General features: G+C 38.3%; 1 protein-coding gene across 1 annotated transcript in view; it reads right to left on the bottom strand.

Annotated features, from left to right (window-relative positions):
* The window catches only part of ASAH1 (N-acylsphingosine amidohydrolase 1), a 47,023-nt gene that overhangs the window by 1,799 nt on the left and 18,005 nt on the right, over window positions 1-27,219 (bottom strand). The window contains exons 3-13 of the mRNA XM_016185242.2: window positions 22,192-22,282; window positions 21,053-21,139; window positions 18,247-18,325; window positions 9,819-9,893; window positions 9,462-9,507; window positions 7,090-7,234; window positions 6,202-6,256; window positions 5,988-6,069; window positions 4,216-4,347; window positions 4,006-4,129; window positions 1,160-1,216 (exon numbers count right to left, since the gene is read on the bottom strand). Of these exons, the coding sequence (XP_016040728.1) occupies window positions 1,160-1,216; window positions 4,006-4,129; window positions 4,216-4,347; window positions 5,988-6,069; window positions 6,202-6,256; window positions 7,090-7,234; window positions 9,462-9,507; window positions 9,819-9,893; window positions 18,247-18,325; window positions 21,053-21,139; window positions 22,192-22,282 (973 nt within the window). The remainder of the gene's footprint in view (window positions 1-1,159; window positions 1,217-4,005; window positions 4,130-4,215; window positions 4,348-5,987; window positions 6,070-6,201; window positions 6,257-7,089; window positions 7,235-9,461; window positions 9,508-9,818; window positions 9,894-18,246; window positions 18,326-21,052; window positions 21,140-22,191; window positions 22,283-27,219) is intronic.

Here is a 27,219-nt window from a genome sequence, read left to right on the forward strand (position 1 = left end):
AACCCAACCATGAGCTCACACGAAGACAGAAGGAAGTACGGTAAGGTCAGTGGGTTTAAGGAAGGTTTCCTGTAGTATCCAGGTTCTGATTCAAATGCCAATGGGGAAAAAGGATTTGTTTTGGCAAAAGTATCATAAACATCTCATTTAAGAAGGATACATGAAAAGGACCAAATTAAAGGAGAAAATGAAGAAACAGGAAATGAGGATGAGTATGTCTGGGTTACCCAAAGGGATGTTTTAGTGTGGGAGAAGATAAAAACATGTTAAAAAAAAAGTTTTAAGAGAAAATTTAATCCACCAGGAAACAGAGCTGTGCCTAAACTGGACTTCAGACTTTGTTCTGTTGGGTGTTAAGTATTAGTTGTAGTGTACAGAATGAGACTTCTGACAAACATCGAGTAAAATGCTCATCAGACAGAGTGCAGGACTTGCATGCCTGAGATCTTGGGTTCATTGTCTGGCACCATAAATGCTAGCGTAGTGTGTTCTCTCTTTGTAAAACAAGTGTTTTTTTTTTTTTTGTGTGTGTGTGTGTGTTTTTTTTTAAAGTCAGGTCTAATTTAAACGTCATGTAAAACTGGAAATAATAGGGAGTCAGGCTGTAGCACAGCGGGTTAAGCGCAGGTGGCGCAAAGCACAAGGACCAGTGTAAAGATCCCAGTTCGAGCCCTGGCTCCCCACCTGCAGGGGAGTCGCTTCACAAGCGGTGAAGCAGGTCTGCAGGTGTCTATCTTTCTCTCCCCCTCTCTGTCTTCCCCCTTCTCTCTCCATTTCTCTCTGTCCTATCCAACAACAACGCCAACAATAATAACTACAAGGGAATAAATAAATGGAATAAATAAAATAAATAAATAACTGGAAATAATACTGATGAATTTCACATCAAGGCAGATTATCCAGTGTCTTTATTACAACTGAGTCATGATTTTAATCACACAGAGACAATTTAAAAATCAGTCTTAAACAAAACATGACTTGGATTTCTAGATCTGATTGGGCCGAGATAATGGGAAGATAAAACACAGAAACAAATTCTTTTTCTAAATTTAGTGAATATGTACTTGTGTATTTACGTATAACATTTATAAATGGTCTGTATATATATATATGTATATATATATATACACATATATATATATGTAACTTGTTTAAATACCTTGTTGAGGACAGGTTTTGTTGATAACACATCATACATAGTTTCAAATGAGATATTCTGAAAAACAAAAATAGTTTTGTTTCATAAGTTATAGCTCTTAATAGCCCTTTCTATACAAATGGGTCATTGAGTCATTAGAAACCAAGACATTCTTTAATCAACTCCTTTCATCCCTCACCCCCCCAAAAGAGAATTTACTTTGGGATCACTGTTAGAAATAGAAATAATGGTTCAAATGTATCACTTTCCCTTTCTTTCTCATATTTTTTTATTAAATTTTTTGTATTTATTTATTTTCCCTTTTGTTGCCCTTGTTTTTCTTTCTCATCTTTGCCTCTTTAATTCTCCCCTTTTGTCATTTAACTTCAAAGAATGAAATCCCCCATAAAAATATGAAACTTAAGAGCATGCACACGATGTGGGAGGTCCCAAGTTTGAGTCCTGAAATCATATGAGAGCACCAAGGATGAGACTGGGGAGCTCCATGGGTAATGGAGGAGTGTAATGGTGTCTGTCCCTATTTATCCTCTTTAAAAATGAAAGAATGAGGGCCTCCAGGGTGAGCTATGGCGATCTAGTCACAGAAAGTTGGCTCTCCCCCAGAAAACAAATATTACAACAAAATAACTCAACAAATTTCAGAGAACAGCTAGGATTCCTGATAATATAAAAACCAAGAGTCTGACATTACTAGACCTGCTTTGGAAGAGCAATTGAAAGGAGTGCCACAACTAGTTGTGCTCCTGGACTTGAACTCTGTTGTGACTTACGACGACAAAGCTGTATCTAGTTCACTGCCATGCCAATCAGGTGCACCTGCCAAGTTCTGTGAATCTTGAGAGCGTGGTGCCCTCCACCCGATACCTCTGCTGCCCACCCGGCTCAGCCAAGTGGGCACCGGCTGCTTCTCTCCAGGGCCACGTCTGAGCTGTGTGTAAAGCTGTAGGACCCTTTTTAATAAACAGTGAATTATTAAAAAAAAAAAAAAAGGAGTGCCACAGACAACCAGACAACAACATGTAACATTCAACAAGGTGAGTGACACACAGTAAAATAGACTCCGAATCACAAGCCATAGAAACATGAAACAACTTTAAAACTGGCAAGGGGAGGAAGAAATGGATAGAGAGGTTCAAGCATAAAACAGTGAGACAAAAAGTTTAAAAAAGACTCTTAGTGGTCTGGGAGGTGGTGCAGTGGTAAAGCTTTGGACTCTTAAGCATGAGGTCGTGAGTTTGACCCCCAGCAGCACATGTGCCAGAGTGATGTCTGGTTCTTTCTCTCTCCTATCTTTCTCATTAATAAATAAAATCTTGGGGCCAGGTGGTGGTGCACCTGGTTGAGCGGCATGTTACAATGCGAAAGGACACGGGTTCGAGTCCCTGGCCCCCACCTGCATGGGAAAGCCTTGCGAGTGGTGAAGCAGGGCTGCAGGTGTCTCTCTGTCTATCTCCTCCTTCCCACTTGATTTCTGGCTGTTTCTATCTAATAAATAAAGATAATACAAAAATAAATAAAAAAATCTTTTAAAAAACTCTCTTAAATGTATTTATATATGCTTATATATGTCATATATAGTATATATATATATATATATATATATATATATATATATATGCAACACATCTAAATGCAGCTTTCTATGTCTTAAGTGATGTCATTTTTCTCTCTAGTACTTTTTAATCTTTCTTATAGTTTAAAATTTTTTCTCATCATTATCAAGTGCCTTACTTTGAAGTTCTTCAATTTGGCATTTGTGTTCACAGCTCTTGTTATAGTTTGTTATCTATTACCAAATAACCTGTATTTCTCTAAAGGACAACTACCAAATGGCTTTTGTTCATACATGTGGGACAGATCGACCCCCCTCCCCTTCCCGCGGCTGGGTTGAGGCCTATCATCTCTACATCGAGAGGGCAGACCCAGAGCCCTCCCCAAGAGAGGCGGTAGGTGTGTTCCTTTTCGACCATGTGGACCCAAGATGGCGCCTAAGACTCCAGGCAGGGGGTGGAGATTTCCTCATCACAAGTTCCTTAACTCAAGATGAAAAGCGTGGCCAGCGCCTGTTAGGGACATATATGGTCTTATGCTACGGGCATGGCGTGGTGTGGTATGAGGTGTGGCTCTGTGACTGCATCTACTACTTCCCCTTCCCTAAACCACCACCTGCTGTACAATAAATTAGCTGTCTCTCTGAAGCACTCCTGGAGGATTGTGTCTTTTACCAAGCGCTCACCCTCATCCCTCACCACCAGTTTTCCTGTCGCCCCTTTACCAGCACGGGCCACCCGCGAGAAACAGCCAACACATACACACAATATAAAGAACTGATACACACAAACTTGGTTTTTTGTTGTTGTTGTTGTTGTTGTTGTTGTTGTTGTTTTAAAAAAAGGGTAGTCAAGCCATTGCAAGGACTTTGTGAAAATTAAGATGGTTATCCTTAGGGAGATGGTGGAAAGGGAGAGGTAGAGGGAAGGGAAAAGAACAGTGTTGGTGGGTTCAGTGTGGAACTATTCCCCCGTAATCTTATGATCTTGTAATGTATTATTAAATAACTAATAAAAATTGAAGCAAAAAAGAAAAAAAAAAAGAATGAGCACAATTGGCCAGCATTGTCTGTTTAGTGGTTTCACACATTGCCAGGCCCTATGCTCATTTCCTAGCTCCACACACACACAAAAGAAAATTACAACAAAATTTTCTTTAAAAAAAAAACCAAACTACTGTCTAACAATATTGACTAATATGAGATTTACAAATACATCAAAAGTTTTAAAAAAAAGCCAGAACTATAATGATCTTTAATGGTCATCATTTCATTTTATATGACATTGTGAATATACCTCTTGGGTTGTCCTGTTCAAACACATCTTTGTAGGGGTTCTGCGGTCATCAAGGAAGAGAGTATTTTTCCAACGGTCATAATTTGTTTGTACCACATACCACCTACCCTGATCAGCTTCAAGTCTAGATACAAAGAGAGAGAGATTCATTTTAGTCTTCATACCTAAGCCTATATAGTTCTCAGGCTGTGCTTTAGCAAACATACTTACTCATATACATCCAATGATTGTTTTCTGTCTCGTGTAATCACACAACCCTCTCCAGAACTGTTGCCTCCCAGGATAAAGTATGCTGGGGCCAATATCTTCGTTTTGGTCAATATACTCTTGGCTTCTTCATAACTACATAGAAATAGTGATAACAATAGCAATGACAACAAAAAATATTTTTGGTATTTGGGATGGAATTTTTTTTTTTTCAGCTGTGAAAATTAAGAGAAAATAAGTTTCTGAGGAACTTTTTTGTTTTTGGTTTTGTTTATAGGATGGGGAGTGAGGGTTCTGGAACAATCCCAGATTCCTATGGGATGAAACATTGATATATGAAATGTTTTTGTCCAATAAAAGGACAAAGAAACATTATCAAGAGATCATCTTTTATCCATATTATCTATAGCTTTTCACTCAACAACAGAATAAGGGAAAGAAAATAAAAAAAGGTGAATCTTCTTAACTTGGAATGTTCCTAGCCATGACCACAGAATGTGAGCTCAGATCTACAGGGATGCAGAGGTTACATAGGCTCCTGTGGTGAATATGGGCCCCAGATCAAATCAATGAGTTAACAATATTTATATACTTTACAGTTAACAATATTTACAGTTTTACAGTTAACAATATTTACAGTTTACAGTTAACAATATATACTTTCCCATATTTGGGAGCTACTTTCAGTTATAATATTTATATACTTTACAGTTTACAGTTAACAATATTTATATACTTTACAGTTAACAATATTTACAGTTAACAATATTTATATTTACAGTTAACAATATTTATATATTTTCCCATATTTGGGAGCTACTTTCTTCCCTGATCCAGCTTTCTAGTCCTTTTTCCAAAATTTAAAAATAGTATTGCCATGTGGATCTAGCAATTATACTGGACATTTATCCAAAGAAAATAGGAAAAGGTACTTTTTTACCTCCACATTCACTGAAGCATTATTTACAATAGCCACGGTATGGAAACCATCTTAGTGTCTATCACCAAATAAATGGATAAAGAAAACAATATAACCAGTAGAGTATTATTCAGCTTTAAAAAGAACAAAACTCTGCCATTTAAAACAACATGGATGATAGATGCTGAAGGTTAGGTGAAATATGCTAGAGAAAGAAAAATAGTATATGGTCTTGTTTATATGTAGAATCTAAAACCAGAAAACAGTAAATTCTATCAAACTCATAGAAAACAAAGAGGGCATGGGAGAGGGACAAAATGAGTGAAGGGGAGGGAAAGCATAGACTTTTAGTTACATAGAGGCACAAGGATGTAATGCAAAGCATGATGACTACCGTTCATAATACTGTACTGTACATTTGAATACTGCTTAGACAATATATCTTTTTTTTTTTTAAATCTTTATTTATTGGACAGAGAAAGCCAGAAATCAAGAGGGAAGGGGGTGATAGGGAGAGAGACAGAGAGACACCTGCAGCACTGCTTCACCACTCGCAAAGCTTTCCCCCTGCAGGTGGGGACCGGGGGGCTAGAACTCAGGTCCTTGTGCATTGTAATACATGCGCTCAACCAGTTGCGCCACTACCCAGCCCCTGACAATATATCTTAAAAAGTTCTTATTACAAGAAAACTAAGCATATGTGGTCATAGGTGTGAACTAGATTTATTGTTATTATTTTTCAGTATATATAAATATTGTAGCATTCAGTTATACATATGAAATGTTTTATGTCAGTAATATACAATTTTTAAAAAATATTGAATTATATTTGATAGTAAAGGAAAAAATTGATTACCTTGTGCCATTTTCCAGAACTAATCTAGTGATAAACCCAATCCACATGGCATCTTTTTTGCCCAACATCCATTCTAAGACACCTGAAAGATAACAGACACATAGAATGTCATAGAATGTGGAAGAGGATAAACTATTTTACCAGCAGGTATATTTCCATTCTCCTCTCCAAATGCATGTGAAATTTCCTTTGCATTTTAGAGTATTGTACTTACCTATATAACCACCATTTAGACTGAATCGTTCATTTAGTGTTAGACTGAACAGTCCCTGGGAAAAAGATAAACAGTGAAGTCAGAAACCTCAACCATTTGTTTGAGGCCCTTTTCCTGTAATTCACAGAGGTGCATCAAGGTCTGGATTGGGTAATGGAAAATACAAAGGTAAGCCAAAAACAATAGTATCACTTTCATCATTAATAGAGATTTTTTTTTAATATTTATTTTTTCCCTTTTGTTGCCCTTGTTGTTTTATTGTTGTAGTTATTATTGTTGTTGTTGTTGTTGGATAGGACAGACAGAAATGGAGAGAGGGAGGGGAAGACAGAGAGGAGGAGAGAAAGATAGACACCTGCAGACCTGCTTCACAGCCTGTGAAGCGACTCCCCTGCAGGTGGGGAGCCAGGGTTCGAACCGGGATCCTTATGCCGGTCTTTGTGCTTTGCGCCACCTGCGCTTAGCCCACTGCGCTACAGCCCGACTCCCGAGATGTTTTTTTTTTATAAGAAGTTCAAAGCATCTACACATGAAATGTGTAAAATTAATAGATGGGGATTTTATTGGCTACACTCTTCTGACAAGGAAACTGTAGTGCAGAGAACTAATGCCTAACTTGCCTGAGTGGATCTGCCCAGGGCCAAATCCCAAATTTCGACTCCCAGGCACATGTTTTTTTCCCCGGAATATCGGCTCAGAAAACTTCATTTCCCTCCTACTCTTCTCTACCATGCAAGCTCATACCTAAGAAGGTAACAAGAAGTACAAATGGATGCACTGGGACTTCACATACTTTTAGGGCCTCATTTCCTTATACTCCACCTTTCTCAGAGAGTAAAAGTAGAACAAAGAGCTACCTGTAAAACTGTGTAACAACAGATTTCTTACTGGTTTGAATCCTGTTAACATGCCCACATAGCCAGCAAAGCTTGAAGCCTTGAAGACAGTTTTATTGCTTCTTTGGAAGTCCAAATTCACTGTTAAAGGTTTTAGTTCCTCAGTTACAATCCAGGTATTATTGTTTATATTCCATCTGTAAAACACAAATTTCAGTGACATTTAAGAAAAATAATAATATTGATGAACATGATGAGGATCAGGCACTAAATGAGGCTGTATCTCTCTCTCTCTAATGACTAATTCTCACAAGCACTTTGCAATATGCCTAACTTTTCCTCCTATAAAACACAAATTTCAGTGACATTTAAGAAAAATAATAATATTGAAGAACATGATGAGGATCAGGCACTAAATGAGGCTGTATCTCTCTCTCTCTAATGACTAATTCTCACAAGCACTTTGCAATATGCCTAACTTTTCCTCCTATAAAACACAAATTTCAGTGACATTTAAGAAAAATAATAATATTGAAGAACATGATGAGGATCAGGCACTAAATGAGGCTGTATCTCTCTCTCTCTAATGATTAATTCTCACAAGCACTTTGCAATATGCCTAACTTTTTCTCCACTTCCCACATGATAAACTCAGGTTCATAGGAGTTAACTTTCTTTATATAACACAGCCTATAGAATCAAACACAAGACTCAAATTAAGGTCTCTAAGTACAAAACCCTGTTATATTTTCTTCAGAAAGCCAAGAAGAAACATAAAAGAGAATGCTACCTCTTTCTCATAAGCAATAAGCAAGATAAGCTTCAGTAGCCTTCAAGCTGATTCCAATTACGTCTTTCTAAAATTATTTATTTATTTATTATAAAGAGAGAGAAAGAGAAAGACACACTGAGACTAGAGCACTGTTGAGTTCAGTTCTGGCAAATGGAGCTACAAGAGATTTAACCTGTGACCGCTAAGGATATAGGCATGAAACATGACCTTTGTGGGAGTCAGGTGGTAGCGCAGTGGGTTAAGCATACCATGTAGTGCAAAGCACAAGGACCGGCGTAAAGATCCTGGTTCGAGCCCCCGGCATCCCACCTGCAGGGGAGTCACTTCATAGGTGGTGAAGCGGGTCTGCAGGTGTCTATATTTCTCTCCCTCTCTCTGTTTTCCCCTCCTCTCTCCATTTTTCTCCTATTCAACAATGACAATTTCAATAACAATAATAACTACAACAATAAAAAACAAGGGCAACAAAAGGGAAAATAAATATTAAAAGAAAATAATAAAAAAAAGAAACATGACCTCTGTGATATCTCCTTAGACCTCCAATTTTCTGTGCCCTATGCTATTTTGATAAGGAATCCAGTATCTTCACTTCTGTTCATATACTGAGCATAATTTTGAATTTTCTTTCTTTTTAAAAAAACTTTTTGTTAGTGATTTAATAATGATTAACAAGATTGTAAGATAACGAGTATAATTCCATACAGTTCCCACCACCAGGGTTCTGTGTCCCATTCCTTCCATCGGAAACTTCCCGATCTTCCCTATTCTTTGTCTCTCTGGAAGTAGGGACCAAAATTCTTTTATCTATTTTATATTTTATTATCTTTATTTACTTATTTATTGAATAGAGACAGCCAGAAATTGAAAGGTAGGGCGAGACAGAGAGGGAGAGAGACAGAGAGACACCTACAGACCTGCTTCACCACTTGTGAAGCTTTCCCTTTGCAGATGGGGACCAGGGGTTTGAACCCGGGTCCTTGCTCACTGTAACATATGTGCTCAACCAGGTGCAAAATTCTTTATAGGGTACAGAAGTGGAGGGTCTGGCTTTTGTAATTGCTTCTCCACTGAACGTGGACATTGGCAGGTCGATCCATATCTTTTCTTTTCTTCTTCTTCTTTATTATTATTATTATTTTTAGTGCCACCAGCATTATCATTGCTCACTCTACAAACCCACTACTTTAAACAGCCATTTTTTTCCTTCTCCCCCATTTCTATTTTTCATTAAATAGGAAAGGAAGAAATTTAGAGGGGTGGGGAAGGTAGAAGGAGAGAGAAAGAGAGATACCTGCAGACCTACTTCACTGCTTGTGAAGAGTTACCCCCTATAGGTGGGGAGTGGTGGTGGGGCCTGAACCTGGGTCCTTGCACATGGTAATCTGTGCACTTAATTGGGTGTACCACTGCCCAGCTCCCTGTAATTAATTAATTAATTAATTATACCAGAGCACTGCTCAGTCCTGGCTTATGGTGGAACGGAGGATTGAACCTGGGACTTTGGAGTCTCAGGCATGAGAGTCTCCTTGTATAGCCATTATGTTATCTACCCTCTGCCCTGGAATTTATTTTTTAAATGTAGCACAATCTACTTTTCTTAGGGACTGACAGACACCACATTTTGTACTTACCCGAGAAATATGCCAAAATCCATATTTCGCCCATGTAGTAGGTGACCTAATTAAAAGTAAGTAGGAGTGATAAGTAGTAGCAATTATGACAGTATTATTGATTCTGAATCAAAGATGGACAATAGTTGGGAAATTGCCCTGTGAACTGATCTTGTGGGAGGCTTTCACTATTTATAGTTCTGAGACACTTGCAAATTTTTAGCATGCCTGAATTTACACGTTAATATGCATCAGAGTTGTCTACATGCAGAAGCTGCACAGTCAACCGACATTTTATTGGTTCTAGTCCCATTTATTTAGAATAATTCCTTTTACTTTGTACTTTACACTGTCCATACTCCCTTGGCCCACACTTACCTTTCTTGTCTTCTGCTATTACTGAAGTACAAATGGTAAAAAGTTCATAGAAAATATTGAATGAAATAATCTCTCCTAAGAGAAAAAACAGGGAAAAAATGGGTCAATATACAGGCTCATGAAAACATTAGGACATTACTTTTAAAATAAAGGTTTAGAGCTGGGGAAATATCAAACAGGTGCATACTAGAATGGCATGCCTGAAGCCCCAGAAATCCTAGGATTAATTCCCTAATATAATCACCATATACCAGAGTTGAGTAGTGCTTTCTGATTGCCTAAACTCTAATGGATCCCTTTGTGGGCCCCCATAGGACCTGCCCTCAATGTGGATCAACAATGGTAGGGAATGTTCCATTCTCCAAAGGGAGGTTGGACAACATAATTCTACCTACTAACTGAGGAAGATGGGCCCTGAAATTAGTGCAGCCTGGTATGTTCCCAGCTGTGACCACAGAATGTGAGCTCAGACCTATGGGGATGCAGAAGTTATGTAGGCTCCTGTGCTGAATATGGACCCTAGATCATATCGATGGGGTTTATAGTTAACAATACTTATATACTTTCCCCATATTTGGGAGCCACTCTCTTCCCTGATCCAGCTTTCTAGTCCTTTTCCCAGCTATGACGCCATCTCCCCAGACAATAACCTGGGTCCACCTGCATATTAGCTGACAGGCTCAGGCAAAAACTAGCAAAGTCATAGACCATTTGGAATATACCTAAAATAGACCTATTAGCTTTTTCCAAAATGGAGACCCCAAATCTTCACCTGCAATATTCTTGCCTGTAGGTTAATGATCAGTCAACAATTAGTTCTGCTTTATATCTTAACTCTTTTTCAGCCACCAGGTTCCAGATGCTACCATGATGCCAATCTGACTTCCCTGGGCAGACAACTCTACTATGTGTCCTGGAGCCCCACCTCCCTACACTCCTGCCCCACTAGGGAAAGAGAGTTAGGAAAGATCCATGTTAGGAGCATGGATCGACATGCCAACTCTCATGTCCAGTAAAGAAGCAATTACAGAATCCAGACTTTCTACCTTCTGCACCCCATAATAATCCTGGGTCCATACTCCCAGAGGGATAAAGAATAGGAAAGCTAGAGGCCAGGTGGTGGCGCACCTGGTTAAGTACTCATATTACAATGTGTAAAGACCCAGGTTCAAGCTCCTGGTCCCCACTTGCAGGGGGAAAGCTTCAAAAGTGGTGCTGCAGGTGTCTCTCTATCTCTCTCCTTCTCTACCTCCTCCTTCCCTCTAAGTTTCCCTCTGTCTCTATCCAATAATAAATAAAATATTAAATTTTTTTATTTATTTAAAAAAGGAGACATTAACAAAACCATAGGATAAGAAAGGGGTACAACTCCACACAATTCCCACCACCAGATCTCTATCCCATCCCCTCCCCTGATAGCTTTCCTATTCTTTATCCCTTTGGAAGTATGGACCCAAGGTCATTGTGGGATGCAGAAGGTGTAAGGTCTGGTTTCTGTAATTGCGTCCCTGCTGAACATGGGCCTTGACAGGTCAATCCATACTCCCAGCCTGTCTGTCTCTTTCCCTAGTACTTAAAAAAAAAAAAAGAATGGGAAGCTATCAAGTAAGGGGATTGGATACGGAGTTCTGGCGGTGGGAACTGTGTGGAATTATACCCCTCCTATTCTATAGTCTTGTCAATATTTCCATTTTATAAATAAATATAAAAAATCTACTTTTTTTTTTGCCTTCAGGGTTATTGCTGGGACTCAGTGCCTACACTATGAAAACTACTCCTAGAGACTATTTTTTTGAGACTATTTTTTAAATATTTCCCTTTTGTTGGCCTTGTTTTTCATTGTTGTAGTTATTATTATTGTTGTAGTTATTATTATTGTTGTTGTTATTGATGTCATCGTTGTTAGGACAGAGGGAAGTGGAGAGAGGAAGGGAAAACAGCAAGGGGGAGAGAAAGATAGATACCTGCAGACCTGCTTCGCTACCTGTGAAGCGACTTCCCTGCAGGTGGGGAGCCAGGGGCTTGAACCAGTATCGTTACTCAGGTCCTTGAGCTTTGCGCCATGTGCACTTAACCCGCTGTGCTACTGTCTGGCCCCCCCATCCACAATATTCTTATCTAGTAGAGAGGAGTATACATTTAGCTCTTGATGACTCTGATAGTAGTAGTAAGAAAGTGAAGTATACCTGTCAAATCGACTAATCACAATCTTGAGTTACTGTTTTGTTATAGTATATGATGCAGATGTAGTCTAAAAATAAACTGTCCATGAATAAATAAATCTTTTTGAAAGATTAGTTGGGAAGCCAAGGGAGTATCTTACCAGTCTGTATATTGTTTCACAATAAAATAACTTTTTCTCCAAAGAGTCAGCAAAATTTTATACTATACTTTAAGATAGAGGAGGGAAAGATACTAAACCACTGCTCTACTTTCCACAGAGTGTTGATATCTATAGTACTTTCAAGTGGTTTTGGGATATTAAAACCAGACCCCGAGGCCTAGTAAGATATATCTGCCATACTCTAAGCCCATTCCCCGAGCCCCTTTCAAAAAATATTTATTCAGAGGGCTGGATGGTGGAATACTTGGTTGAGTGCACATGTTACAAGTGCAAGGACCTAGGTTCAAGTCCCCAGTCCCTACCTGCAGAGGTAAGGGACTCACCTTACTTACCTTCATGAGTAGTGAAGCAGTGCTGCAGGTGGCTCTCTGTCTTTCTCCCACTCTATCTCTCCCTTTCCTTTCAATTTTTGGCTGTCTCTATCAAATAAGTAAATAAAGATAATATAAAAAATTAAAATTATATTTTCATATATTTATATATTTATTCAGTAGCTTGGGAGGTGGCATAGTCCATTAAGTGATGGACTTTCAAGCAGAAGGTTCTTAGTTTAATCCCTGGCAGCACACATGCCAAAGCTATAGTCTGCTTTTCTCTCTCCTATGAATAAATCAATCTTACAAAAATGCTTATTTCTTTATATGAGCAGACAGGTAGACTATAGCATATATAGTACCAGAGATTAAGTTGAGGAGGTGACTCAGTGGTAAAATATATATGGAAGACCTTGGATCTTCAACACTGAATTAAAAAAAATAAAAAAACACTAGACTGAATTAAATAAGGAATAGAGAGCAACAGAAAGGACAAGTAAAATTAGTGAGGAAACCACCATAGAAACCCATCCACAAAGGTAGAAATAAATGTGAAAAGGATCAACAATCTAAAACAACCTTAAACCAAAAATCAGAATGGATGTAAGTAAACCACATATATCAATAATCACTTTAAACATAAACCATATATGTCAACAATCACCCTAAACATGAATGGTCTAAGTTCACTTGTCAAAAGACTCAGAATAGCTAAATGGATTAAAGAACATGATCCATTATATGTCTCTAAGAAACACATGTTCAAAGAAAAGATAAATAAAAGCTTAATATAAGAGGATGGAGCACCTCAGGCAGAAGCTGAAAAACAAGATCAGAAGAGAACCTGAACTGGAATTGGTGTATTGCACCAAAGTAAAAGACTCTGGGGTGGGGTGGGGGGAATACATGTCCAAGAAAGATGACAGAGGACCTAGTGGGGGTTGTATTGTTATATGGAAAACTGAGAAATGTTATGCATGTACAAACTATTGTATTTACCACTGAATGTAAAACATTAATTCCCCAATAAAGAAAATTAAAAAAAAGAGAGTGGATGGAGCAAAATGTTCCAACCCAATAATGGAGAAAAAAGGTGAGAAACAGAAGTTCTGTTCTTAGGTAAAATACACTTTCAAGTAAAGAAAATAAACACTGAGATAGAGAGGAAGAGGGTTGGGTGGTGGCACACTGGTGTACTAGGTTAAGCACACATAGTACAAAGCACAAGATCCCATACTAGGATCCTGGTTTGAGCCCCTAGCTCCTCACCTGCAAGGGGATTGCCTCACAAGTGGTGAAGTAGGCCTGCAAGTGTCTCTCTGTCTGTCTCTCTCCCTCCCTATCTTCCCTTTCCTTATCAATTCCTCTCTGTCCTATCCAGGAAAAAAAAAAAAAAAGAAAGAAAAAGAAAAAAAAAAAGGAAAGAAAGAAAAATGGCTTCTAGGAGCAGTTGATTCGTAGCGCTGGCAGTGATCCCCAGAGATAGCTCTAGAGGAAAAAAAATAAGAGAGAGAGGGACACTACATAATGGTCAAAGGATCAATCTCTAACAAGAAGCTGTAACCACTATTTAAATATGCTTCAAATTTAAGTGCACCCAGATATATAAATGAGTATTCAGTGAATTCAAGGGAGAAAGTGACAGAAACACAATAATAGTAGGATATCTTAACACACCACTCACAGTAAGAGAATGATTATCTGGACAAAAAAAAAATCAATAGGTAAATAGTGATTTTAAATGAAACTATAGACGTAATGGGTCTAACAGACATACACAGAATTTTTCATCCCAAAAGAAATGAATACACATTCTTGTCAAGTATACACAGATCATTCACAAGGATTGATCTTATGCTAGGCCATAATGACAGCCTAAAAAATACGTGAATATTAAAATTATAAAATGCATCTTCTCAGAACATGATATGATGCTAGAAATCAACCACAAAAAGAAAAGAAACTCCCCCAAAGTCTAGAGACTAAATGACATGCTTTTGAATAACACATGAGTCATTGAAGAAATCAAAAGAGAAATTAAGAATTTCCTTATCAATGAAATTGAAGAAACTAGTTATTAGACATTAAAGAACACAGCTAAAGCAGTCTTGAAAGGTAAGTTTATAGCAATACAAGCCCACATTAATAAAGAGGAGGTAGCAACCCAACTGAAACAATTAGAAACAGAGCAACAAAAAGATCCAAAGGCTAGCAGGGACAGGAAATAGTTAAAATCAGAGCAGAAATCAATGGAAAAGAAAACAAGGAGACCATCAAAAAGATTAAACCAAAAGCTGTTTTGTTGAAAGGATAAATAAGACATATAAGCCACTACCTACATAGATTAAGAGAAAAATAGAAAGCTATGGTAAAACCACTTGGAAACAAAATAAGAGATAGAACAAATGAAACAGAGATACAAAAGATCATGCAAGACTATTATGGGCATCTATATGGAAATAAATTCAACAACTTAGAAGAAATGGACATATTCTTAGAGTTATACCAACTGCCAATCTTGACACAAAAATAAATACATTTAACAGATCAACCACTAGTGTAGAAATTGAAACAGTAATCAAAAACCTCCTCAAGAACAAAAGCCTGGGTCCAGATGGCTATGCTAATGAATTCTATAACACATTCAAAGAACTAACTCCCATTCTCCTCAAACTATTCCAGAAAATAGAAGAAGAGGGAATACTCCCAAGCACCTTTTAAGAGGCTAATGCCATTTTGATCCCCAAAGCAGGAAAGAATTCTACCAAAAAAGAAAACTATAGACCTATATCCCTGATGAACACTGATGCAAAGATTCTCAACAAAATCTTGGATAAAAAAATATGTTAAATGAATAATCCATCATGACCAAGTGGGATTCATCCCTAGGAAACAGGAATGGTTCTACATCCACAAGTCAATCAATGTAATCCACCATATGAACAAAATAAAGACAAAAATCACAATCAACTATGAAGAACTATGCTATCAACTGATGAAGAAAAGGCATTTTTTTTAAAAAAATTCTTTATTGGGGGATTAATGATTTACAATAATTTGTACATGCATAATGTTCCCACATAACAATACAACCCCCAGTAGGTCCTCCTCTGCCATCATGTTCCAGGACCTGAACGCTCCCCCACCACCCCAGAATATTTTACTTTGGTACAATACACCAATTCCAGTCCAAGGTCTGCTTAGTGTTTTCCCTTCTAATCTTGTTTTTCAACTTCTATCTGCGAGTAAGATCATCCCCATATTCATCCTTTTGTTTCTAACTTATCTCACAGAAAAAGCATTTGATAAGGTCCAACACATTTATGATAGAGACCCTCAAGAAACTGGAAGTGGAAGGAAAATTCCTCAACATAATAAAGGCTACATATGACACTCATGGCTAGCATTGTGCTCAGTAGGGAAAAAATGAAAGTTTCCCCTAAAATCAGGAACTAGACAAGGATGTCCACTCTTACCACTTCTATTCAACATAGTCCTAGAAGTCCTCAGCATCACAATCAGGCAAAAAAAAGTTATTAAAGAAATCAAAACTGGAAAAAATAATCAAAACTGGGAAGGATGAAGTTAAATTATAATTATTTGCAGACTCCAAATCATGGGCAAGGGAAACAAAACCAAAAATGAATAAATGGGACTGTATCAAATTAAAAACTTTTACATATCAAAAGGATAAACATAAGGATGAACAGGAAACCCATCAAATGGGAAATGATATTTGCACTCTGTATTTCAGATAAGCTGTTAATATCAGACATGTACAAAGAACTCCTAGGGAGTCAGGCGGTGTGGGTTAAGCACACCTGGTGCAAAGCACAAGGACCGGCATAAGGATCCCAGTTCGAGCCCCTGGCTCCCCACCTGTAGGGGAGTCGCTTCACAGGCAGTGAAGCAGGTCTGCAGGTGTCTGTCTTTCTCTCCTCCTCTGTCTTCCCTTCCTCTCTCCATTTCTCTCTGTACTATCCAACAATGACGACAACAATAATAACCACAACAACAAAAAACAAGGGCAACAAAAGGGAATAAATAAGTAAATTTAAAAAAAAAAGAACTCCTAAAGCTTAACAAAAAGAAAAGAAGAACACAATTAAAAAGTGGGCAGAACTACCCAACTAGGGAAAGATAGAAACCAGCTGGGGGTATGGATCAACCTGTCAATGCCCACGTCCAGCAGAGAAGCAATTACAGAAGCCAGACCTTCCACCTTCTGCACCCCGTAATGACCCCGGGTCCATACTCCCAGAGGGATAAGGAATAAGGAAGCTTCCAATGAAGGGGATGGGATGTGGAACCCTGGTGGTGGGAATTGTATGAATTGTACCACTCTTATTCCACAATCTTTATTAAATCACTAATTTTTTTCTATATATGGCAGAAGATATGAATAGACAGTTCTCTAAAGAGATACAGATGGCCCACAAACATATGTGGAATCTTCTAATTCACTTATTTTTTTTTAATCAAGATGTTTTTTTTTTAACTTTTAAAAATCTTTACTTGTTGGCTAGAGACAGTCAAAAATTGAGAGGGAAGAGGGTAATAGAGAGTGAGAGAGACAGAGAGACAACTGCAGCACTGCTTCACCACTTGTGAAGCTTTCTCCCTGCAGGTGGGGACCAGGGGCTCAAACCTGGGTCCTTACGCACATGTGCTCAACCAGGTGCGCCACTACCTGGCCCCTCTAATTCACTTATTCCCAGAGAAATGCAAGTCAAAACCACATTAAGATTCCATCTCACACCTGTGAAAATAGACTCCACCAATAAAACAAGAGATAATAAATGTTAGGGGGGATGTGGAGAAAGAGGAACTCTACTACATTGCTGGTTGGAATGCAAACTGGTGCAACCATTATGGAAAACAGTATGGAGATTCCTTAAACAAATAGAAATGGAAATGCTATATGACCCAGCAATTCCACTACTAGGCATATACCCAAAAAATGTAATAACACTGATTCGAAGGGACCCGCATGCTTATAGTGGCTTTAGTCACAATAGACAAAACCTGGAAACAATAAAAATACCCTTCAAAAGATGACTGGATAAAAAAGTTATGGGACATATACTCAACAGGGTATTTTATTAAGCAGCAATAAAAGGGAATGATGTTGTGTTCTTGGAGATAAAGTAGATGGAATTGGAGAAGATTATGCTCAGTGAAGCAAGTAAAGAGGTGAAGGACAACTACAGAAAGGTTTTACCTGTATGTGGAATAAAGACAATTGAATATACAAAGATGAAAAAAACCGTCAACCTATTTTCAAGACTGGGCAAACTATAATGGTTACCTATGGGGGTGGGGATGGGAACACAGACCTTTGGTGATGGGAGTGGTCAAATTAACAAAGAAATAATAAATGATAAGTAAAAAAATAAAAAATAGGTTGAAGGGGGGTAGATAGCATAATGGTTATGCAAAAAGACTCTCATACTTGAGGCTCTGAAATCCCAGGTTCAATCCCCTGCACCACCATAAGCCAAAGCTAAGTAGTGCTCTGGTGTTTCTCTCTGTGTCTTTCACTCTCTGCATCTCTCTCTCAAAAATAAAATAAATTAAAAAAAAATAGGTTGAAGAGGTGACTCAGTGGTAAAAATGTGTGAGACCTTGGTTTTGACCTTCAACACTGAATTAAAAAATAAAAATAAAATCACTAGACTGAACTATGTACTTAGAATAGTATATGTATACCATACCACTATTGAAACAAATTTAAGTGCTTTACTAAAAAATTTTAACAGATGAATTTTACCTAAAGGTATGTCAGTAACAGCTGCAATGCCCTTCATTTCTTCCTCATAAGGGGCTGGAAGTTTGCCAAGAAGATCATGCTGAAAAACAAATTAGTAATCCTTTGACTTTATAGTTTTCTTTTATTACCCTAATGGTTGCTTTGAGTTATTTTGTAAGAAATTCATTCATTCTTTTTTTCCCCTTTTTTACATATAATTTAACACCTCTACATTAAATTCACCACTAAAAATACAACTCTTCTACCTGGTGTACACTCTCAGCAATATTATTTTCCTTCTGGAATTTACCAATTTAGTTTTACAGTTTCAATGCTTGTTTTTATTTTATTTAGAACGTTTGTTCTGTTTCTTTACTTATCACATGAACGAAATAATATTGGTGTTTGTCTTCATCCTTCTGACAATTCACTGAGCCTAATACCTGCTAGGTCCATGCTGTTGTTGAAATGGTAGGATTTTATATTTGATAAGAGTTATTTTATTTTTATTTTTTTAAAGATTTTTTAGTATTTATTTATTTCTGTTGTCCTTGTTGTTATTATTGTTGTTGTTGATGCTGTTGTTGTTGGATAAGACAGAGAGAAATAGAGGAGGGGAAGACAGAGGGGGAGAAGACAGACACCTGCAGAACTGCTTCACTGCCTGTGAAGGGACTCCCCTGCAGGTGGGGAGCCGGGGCTTGAACCAGGATCCTTATGCTGGTCCTTGCGCTTTGCACCAACTGCGCTTAACTCGCTGCGCTACCACCCGACTCCCCGATAAGAGTTATTTTAAAGCACTTTTATATCGGGCATTTCTAAAGGATTCTATGTAATAGTCCATATTGGGCCCTAAATTCTTTAATGCTTGTTTTGTCCCCTTACGTCCACTTGTTCTCAGCTATTATGCTAAGATTTATGAATCTCAGATTGTTTTCTCTAGCCTTAGGTTCATTTTTCCTGCTTTAGATAGAGAACTGGAATAATTCCATTTTATTAGCATGACTCACAACACAGAAAAATCTCAATAAGCACCCCTTATCTCTCTATCAGAACTCACTCTGTAGACATTGACATTACACACTCATTACTGCTTCCTTCCCACACTCATAGCAGCAAATCTATTTTCTTCATTCAAAAAGTTTTTGTCAAGGTTAATGGTCTTCTAGGACAAGACTGTATTAACCACATTCTGTTAGCAAACATTGAACATGTGAACAAATTCAAAAGTGGAAACCATAGTTTTATGCTCAACAATAACTATTCACTAACAATGAGATTACTAGTTATGCTCACAATGTCTTGCTAACTTATTGTGATTAAAATTTACTAGTTTAATTTTTTTTCAGCAACTTGCATTTACAGTACTGTAAACTTAACTTAGATAAGCATTTTCTCCTTTAAGATATTCAAAATATTGTATGGATGGAATAACCCACTAGGTATGAAATTCCTAGAGCATCAATCAGAGAAAATTTAGTCCCCCAGGGGGAATCTGACAATGTCTGGAAACATTTTGATTGTTACAACTGAAAGGATGCTACTGGCATTGACAGTGCTTATAACAAAATATTCTTTTTTTTTTTTCTTCCCTCCAGGGTTATCACTGGGTCTCGGTACCTGCACTACAAAATCACTGATCCTGTGGGCATTCTTTTGAATAGGACAGAGAGAAATTGAGAGGGAAGGGGATATAGAGGGAGAGAGACAGACACTTGCACACCTGCTTCACTGCTTGTGAATTGACTTTCCCATTCCCCCAACCCCGCCCCTGGAGGTGAGGAGCATCCTGAACCGGAATCCTTGTGCTGGTCCTTGTACTTTGTACTGTGTGTGCTTAACCCGGTGCCTGACCCCCAACAAAATATTCTCCAATCCATGTCATTAATGTAATGTTGAATTTTAAAACTCTATGCTACAGTCTTGATGTCTTCCCCTGTTCTTTGTATCTTGCAGGCCAGTGAAAGCCTTAGAGAAAAGGCCAAAAGAGGAGGATAAGGAGGCTCTTGGAAATAAGCTAGATTTTTCATCAGTTTCACTTCAAGTGAAAAATGGAGCTAAGAAATGGAGTTTCCCTGTGTGATCAGGAGGAAAATGAAATAGTTTGGTAAATGCTCAGCCATAAGAAACTTGCAGCCCAAGTAAGTTTCAATGTTTATAGTTACTGAGGAACTCTGAAAGGCAAGGAGTATGTCAATTGATCATACGTAGAAAAAAATCTCTGTGTATCATGAAATGCTTAGGCAAAATACTCAAGAAAAAGGTTTCATTCAGTAGTGAGCTTGAATGGCCAGAGAGATAGTACACTGGGCTGGGTATGTATCTTGTCATGTGCTCAGCCCAGGTTTGAGCCCTGGCACCACATGAGAGATGCTATAACAAGAGAGGAAGCTTAAATGCTGCATTCTCTTTCACACTACAGTACCACTCCACTAACCATAGAATTTCCCCAGTGCAATGGTTTAAACACAAGGGTTGGAACTGAGGACACTGGTCATAGTAAGGCCTCACTCTACCTGGTGAGCTATCTCCCATTCACTCTGCCTTGGAGTTTTGACAGTGGTCTAGAGGATTGCAAACTTGTCTATGCTCCAAAGAAGAGTTTATCAAACTATATTTTGACATAGTACCGAACTTTTTCTAAATTTTGTTTAGCTGTATACATTCTATTTAAAATTTATTGTGGTTGGAACGTAGAACTTGATGGTGATTACAATATATAACATACAGATGTTGAAGTAGAGAGACATGCACCTGAAATCATGCGATGGTATAAACAAATTTAACCCTAAAAAAACACAAAATTCATTGTGGTAATATTTCTTACCAATTTGTGATCCACCATCTCCATAAGTTTTCCACTTGGCACAAATGCATTGGCCATATCCGTCATGGATTTCACTATTACTTTTAGCTGAAAAAGAAATACATAAAATTAATAAGAGATGTTAGGGGTGGGCAGTGGCATACCAGGTAGAGGACATATGTTACAATTCACAAGGACCCAAGTCCAAGCCCCTAGTCCCCACCTGCAGGGGTGAAGCAATGCTGAAAGTGTCTCTTTTTCTCTCTCCCTCTCTGTCTCCCCTTGCCCTCTTAATTTCTCTGTCTCTATCCACATAAAAAAATATTTAAGAAATTAATAAGATATCAAGAATATTTAAGATCACTATTGGTACAAAGAAAAAAAATATATGCCTATATATGTAATTAAACCAAATGGTACTATTCAACAATATTTTCAATTAATATATAAAAATAATGCCATCTAATTTTATTTTTAACTTGATTGCTAAATATTTAGATGTAGGTATATGGTACTGGAAGAAACAATGGCAAGCAATTAAAAAGAGCAAAAGGGAGTCGCTGGTAGCGCAGCCGGTTAAGCTCACGTGGTGCAAAGCGCACGGACCAGCGAGTAAAGATCCCGGTTAGAGCCCCTGGCTTCCCATCTGCAGGGGAGTTGCTTCACAAGCGGTGAAGCAGGTCTGCAGGTGTCTATCTTTCTCTCCCCCTCTCTGTCTTCCCCTCTCCTCTCTCCATTTCCCTCTATCCTATCCAACAACGACGACATCAATAACAACAAAAATAATAATTACAACAACAATAAATAAAAAACAAGGGCAACAAAAGAGAAAATAAGTAAATATAAAAAAATTTTAAAAAGAGAGCAAGAAAAAGGTGCAGAGATAGTATAATGGTTCTGCAGAAGGCTTTCATGCCTGAAGTTCTGAAGTGCCAGGTTCAATCCCCGTAAAAACACCATAAGCCACTCAGCTTATGGTAAAATGACACACACTTGCTAAAGTGGAATGATATTCTTTTCTCTACTGTTATTAACTGTAAATGGCAGAAAAATATTACATGTACATTCCTAAGACACTAGGGACACAATTTTCACAAAGCATTATTTTACAGTTATAGTTATAGTCAGTAAAGTCAGAAATAGAAAAAGTCATAGCATACCGATGATCCCTTGTCAATCATGAGTTCTTGCCATCTTTTGTAGGGTGGTAAATCAAGATTTATGGTGTACCACGGCACTGGTCCCCTATAGCTGTAATCAGAGGTGTGTCAGTTTGAAATATAGAACGCAGTTTTTTTTTTAAATGAGGATAAGATAGTTTCATCTATATGGAAACATTAGAGACATTATTCATAATAATATGAAAGCTGATACACAAACTAAAAAAGAGCAAAAAAAAAATCTCATTTTCCACACAGCGTTTCTGCCTTATGTATATAATTATAAATACTTCTAGAAATATTTAAATAGACATATAAGTTCTGAGAAGTTAATGTGAATTGGTAATAGAATAAAAAATCAGTTTGAGTTCAAAAGTTGTATATGAAAAAGGTAAAAATAACTGCTAAAAATTCTATGCCCAACCCCACCCCCCTCCAATAAATCTGCAGTGTTAGTTGTTCAGGGTTAGGATACTACTTTAATTATTGTCTGATATATATGTTATTTTAATGATTCTCACAGATCAAAATGTTAAGTTCATTGACAATGAAATGACCCCAACTGATAAAAAGGTGTGTGTGGGGGTTCAATAAAATAGAACAGCCCCTTAATGATGCAAATGTGAGGGCAGTAGATAGTGAGTTATCATTTAAAAACAAGCATTTGTTTAGACAGACACTGATAAGCAGATGTGTAGGGAAAAAAAACAACAGATAAAACCTGACTATACAAGATGCCCACCTAAATTAAAACAAGAGGTTGGATAATATACCGCTCAACTTTGGTATCAAACAGGGCCAAACTAAAGAACTATCTGGATTCTACACTAGGTGACCCTGAAGAAAATTGTCACCTCCTTGCAAACCTGCTGGTGGCCAGAGTCCCTATCTATCTTCTCCAGCAAATCAGTCTTCTGAACCTTCATATTAGTGGTTCATATCCCTCCCTTCACCCTTTACTACTAATTAAATTGAAAGCTTATGTTATTGTAATGTGCACTCCTCCTAATAAAATCTCATTATAAATATATAACAATTGGCTTGAGTCACAAAGTGAAACCTCCTACTTAAAGGTAGAAGTTAGTAACATCTGGGAATAGCTCCTTATATTACAGTTTCCTTATCTTAAAATTTCCTACTAGAACAATGGGATTTTCAAAGTCAACCAAATTTCCAAATAACTTGGTTATAATAATAACTATCTATTGTCTTCTTAAAGCCTAAGAGAGTAGGAACCCTCCCCATTCTCTATAAAGCCCATGTTTCTCCCAGTCCTGGAACCTCTGGAGTGGGGCTCATTTTTCAGCAGTCTTCTGATACCAACTGATACTCCATCTGCTGATCTCAACCTAATCAATGCAACCAGTACCACCCTGACATGTTTCACTTTGAACTGTGTCCACAGACACCAGGTGTGCGATGTCAACCCTGAATTCAGCTCCAGACTCTTTTGTTTACTATCAGGCTACCTCATCTCCGAGGGCCCTAGTCAGGGAATCCGGGGATTCCCACACAGACATGATAGGCCTAGACCTCTAATAGATCTCTCTATCCACTGTCACTGGTCATCTCCATCAGGAACAACAAAGTGGACCCCTTTTCGGGCCCATCCAGGACCTTGCCCTCAATGTAGATCAACAAAGTAGGAAATGCCCCATTCTCTGAAGGGAGGTTGGACCAAAATGCTCTACTACTCAAGAAAGATGGGCCCAGCAATGGGTACAGCCTAGAATGTTCCTAGCTATGACCTTGGAATTTGAGTTCAGAACTATTGGGATGCGTAGGTTACACAGAGTCCTGCACTGAATATAAGCCCCAGATCAAATCAATGGGTTTTACAGTTAACAAAGTATATACTTTTCCCATACTTGGGAGCTACTCTCTTCCCTAATGTGTCTTTCTAGTCCTATTTCTAACTTTGACACCATCTCCCCAGATAATACCTTTTGGCTCTTTGCATGTTAGCTGTCGGAAGCAGGCAAAAGTTAGTAAAGTAATGAGCCCCTTGGAATATACCTAAAATAGACCTACTAGCTTTTTCCAAAATGGAGATCCCAAATTTCATATTATATTCTTGCCTTTAGGTTCTTGATTATTAAGCAATTTGTTCTTCTTTATATTTTAATGCTTTTTCAGACTCTAAGTTGCAGATGCTACCATGACACCAACCTCACTGACTTCCCTGGGCAGACAACCTCATCAATGTGTCCTGGAGCCCCACCTCCCCAGAGTCCTACCCCACTAGGGAAAGAGAGACAGGAATATGGATCAACCTGTCAGTGTTCATGTCCAGTGGAGAAGCAATTACAGAAGCCAGACCTTCCACCTTCTGCAACCCATAATGATCCTGGGTCCATGTTCCCAGAGAGAGAAAAAATAGGAAAGCTTTCAAGGGAGGGGGTGAGATACAGAACTCTGGTGCTGTAAACTGTGTGGAATTGTACCTCTCTTATCTTATGGTCTTGTCAATATTTTTTATTTTATAAATACATTTTAAAAAATTCCTTTTAGACAGTCTAATACTGTTACTATATCACTGTTTCTAGTGCTAGCTTGCTCTGTAAGGTAACTTATTAAGGTCCCAGCTAACACGGTTGAACTTGCCATGACTGGTTTCAAGAATCTTCACTATTCACTCAGTCATCCTCTGGCTACTGTACTTCCTCTCTTTTTTTGTTCTTCTGTAGTCCAAGACAAAGCCCTGCTATGTCACACCCATTCCCCAGCTTCTTACTGTTCAATTTACATATAGCAATTTCTACTATGAGGAAGGATTATAGCATTGTACACTCCTTAATTGAAGCTGGTGGATGAACTTTACAGCTATTCTCTGTTGCAATAGAGACATATTCTGGCATTTGCTACTAAACTGAGATAGCCTCTAAGGGTGTGCCATTCAGTGACTTATCAATTTGAAACTATGTCTTAAAATAGCATCTGATCTATTCTAATTCTGCTCCAGAGAAATATAAGTGACATTTACCATGTGTGCTAAAGTTATCAGGCTCTTAAACTATTATGTAGATATGTCATTAACAGGGACGAGTTAGTTCATAATAGGTATAAATTCCGGCCCTATTTATACTTAGGCTATTCTGAAAATTTACTTCTCTTTTTTCTAATATTTATTTATTTCCTTTTGTTGCCCTTGTTATTATTATTGATGTCATTGTTGTTGGATAGGACAGAGAGAAATGGAGAGAGGAGGGGAAGACAGAGAGGGGGAGAGAAAGACAGACACCTGCAGACCTGCTTTACCGCCTGTGAAGCGACTCCCCTGCAGGTGGGGAGCCAGGGGCTCAAACTGGGATCCTTATGCCAGTCCTTGCACTTTGCGCCACCTGTGTTTAACCCACTGCACTACCGCCTCACTCCCAAATTTACTTTTTTTAATAATGATGCTGAGCTTGGAGCCTCAGTATTATGTACAAAATCTTACTAACCTATTAACCAGCAGTCACTCATGTAGTGATTCTTTATTTTGTGTTTTTTTATGTGGCAGAGTACTACTCAGCTCTGGTTTATGGTGGTGGTGGTGGTAGTGGTGGTAGGGAATTAAACCTGGGACTTTGAGCCTCAGGCATGAGAGTCTTCTTATATAAGCATTATGCTATCTACCCAGGCTCATGTAGTGATTTAGAGAAAACATGAAAGCATAAAAAAATGTAGCATAGGGGGTTGGGTGGTCGTGTGTCAGGTTAAGCTCACATAGTACGAAGTGCAAAGACCAACTCAAGGATCCTGGTTTGAGCCCTGGCTCCCCACCTGCAGGGGAGTCGCTTCACAAGCAGTGAAGCAGGTCTGCAAATATCTGTCTTTCCTCCTCTCTGTCTTCCCCCTCCCCTTTCAATTTCTCTCTGTCCTATTCAAAATAATTGAAAGAATGGCCATAGGATCAGTGAGTTTGTAGTGCAGGCACTGTGCCCCAGCAATAACCCTGGAGGGGGAGAAAAACATATTCAATTCTGGAAACAACTTAAATATTTTAAAAAACATTCATATACTTATTTATTTTTCTGAGAGGAAGGGGAAGAGGGGGAGAGGGAGAAAGGCCAGAGCCCTGTTCAGCTCTGGCATATTGTGGTGCTGGGGACTGAACCTGGGTCTTTATGCATGCAAGTCCTTTGTGCTAATGTGTTATGCTCCCTCTCCAACCCTGAAAACATACAATTAAATAAGATCACAATGAATGATTTTGCTCTTCTTAAAGCATTTTCAAACCTCCGCTTTCTTAGTATTTTATATCTATATGCAATTCAGTACAATAATTATTGTTTCTCCTATTATGGGCAGATGCTAGAAACTTCCTCCCCTCCCTGACAACATGCATTGGAATTTTAAAAAATTTATTAATAAAATAAAAAATATCGACCATAAGATAAGAGGGGTAAAATTCCACATATTTCCCACCACCGGAGTTCTATTTCCTATCCCCTCCCTTGAAAGCTTTCCTATTCTTTATCTCTCTGGGAGCATGGACCCAGGATCATTATGGCATGCAGGAAGTGGAAGGTCTGGCTTCTGTAATTGCTTCTCCACTGGACATGGGCATTGGCAAGTGGATCCATACTCCCAGCCTGTTTCTATCTTTCCCTAGTGGGGTAGGGCTCTGGGGCAGTCAGATTCCAGGACACATTGGTGAGGTTGTCTGTCCAGGGAAGTCAGGTTGGCATCATATCTAGCAGCAGTGATAACCCACTGGCCATTCCTCAGACTGATGCTCTTTTTACTACAACCACTATTCCTCCCCTCATAACACTAAACAAAAACAAAACTATGCTTCTACAAATGATTTTTTTAAAAAAAATTTTATTTAGTTAGTTCTCCCCCTTTTTATTGTTGTAGTTATTATTATTGTTGTTATTGATGTCATCTTTGTTGGATAGGACAGAGAGAAATGGAGAGAGGAGGGGGAAGACAGAGAGGGGGAGAGAAAGATAGACACTTGCAGACCTGCTTCACTGCTTGTGAAGAGACTCCCCTGCAGGTGGACAGTGGGGGTGGGGGGTGGGGGGGTCAAACTGGGAT

The sequence above is a fragment of the Erinaceus europaeus genome, chromosome 2 (assembly GCF_950295315.1).
Source record: "Erinaceus europaeus chromosome 2, mEriEur2.1, whole genome shotgun sequence".
Lineage (NCBI taxonomy): Eukaryota > Metazoa > Chordata > Mammalia > Eulipotyphla > Erinaceidae > Erinaceus > Erinaceus europaeus.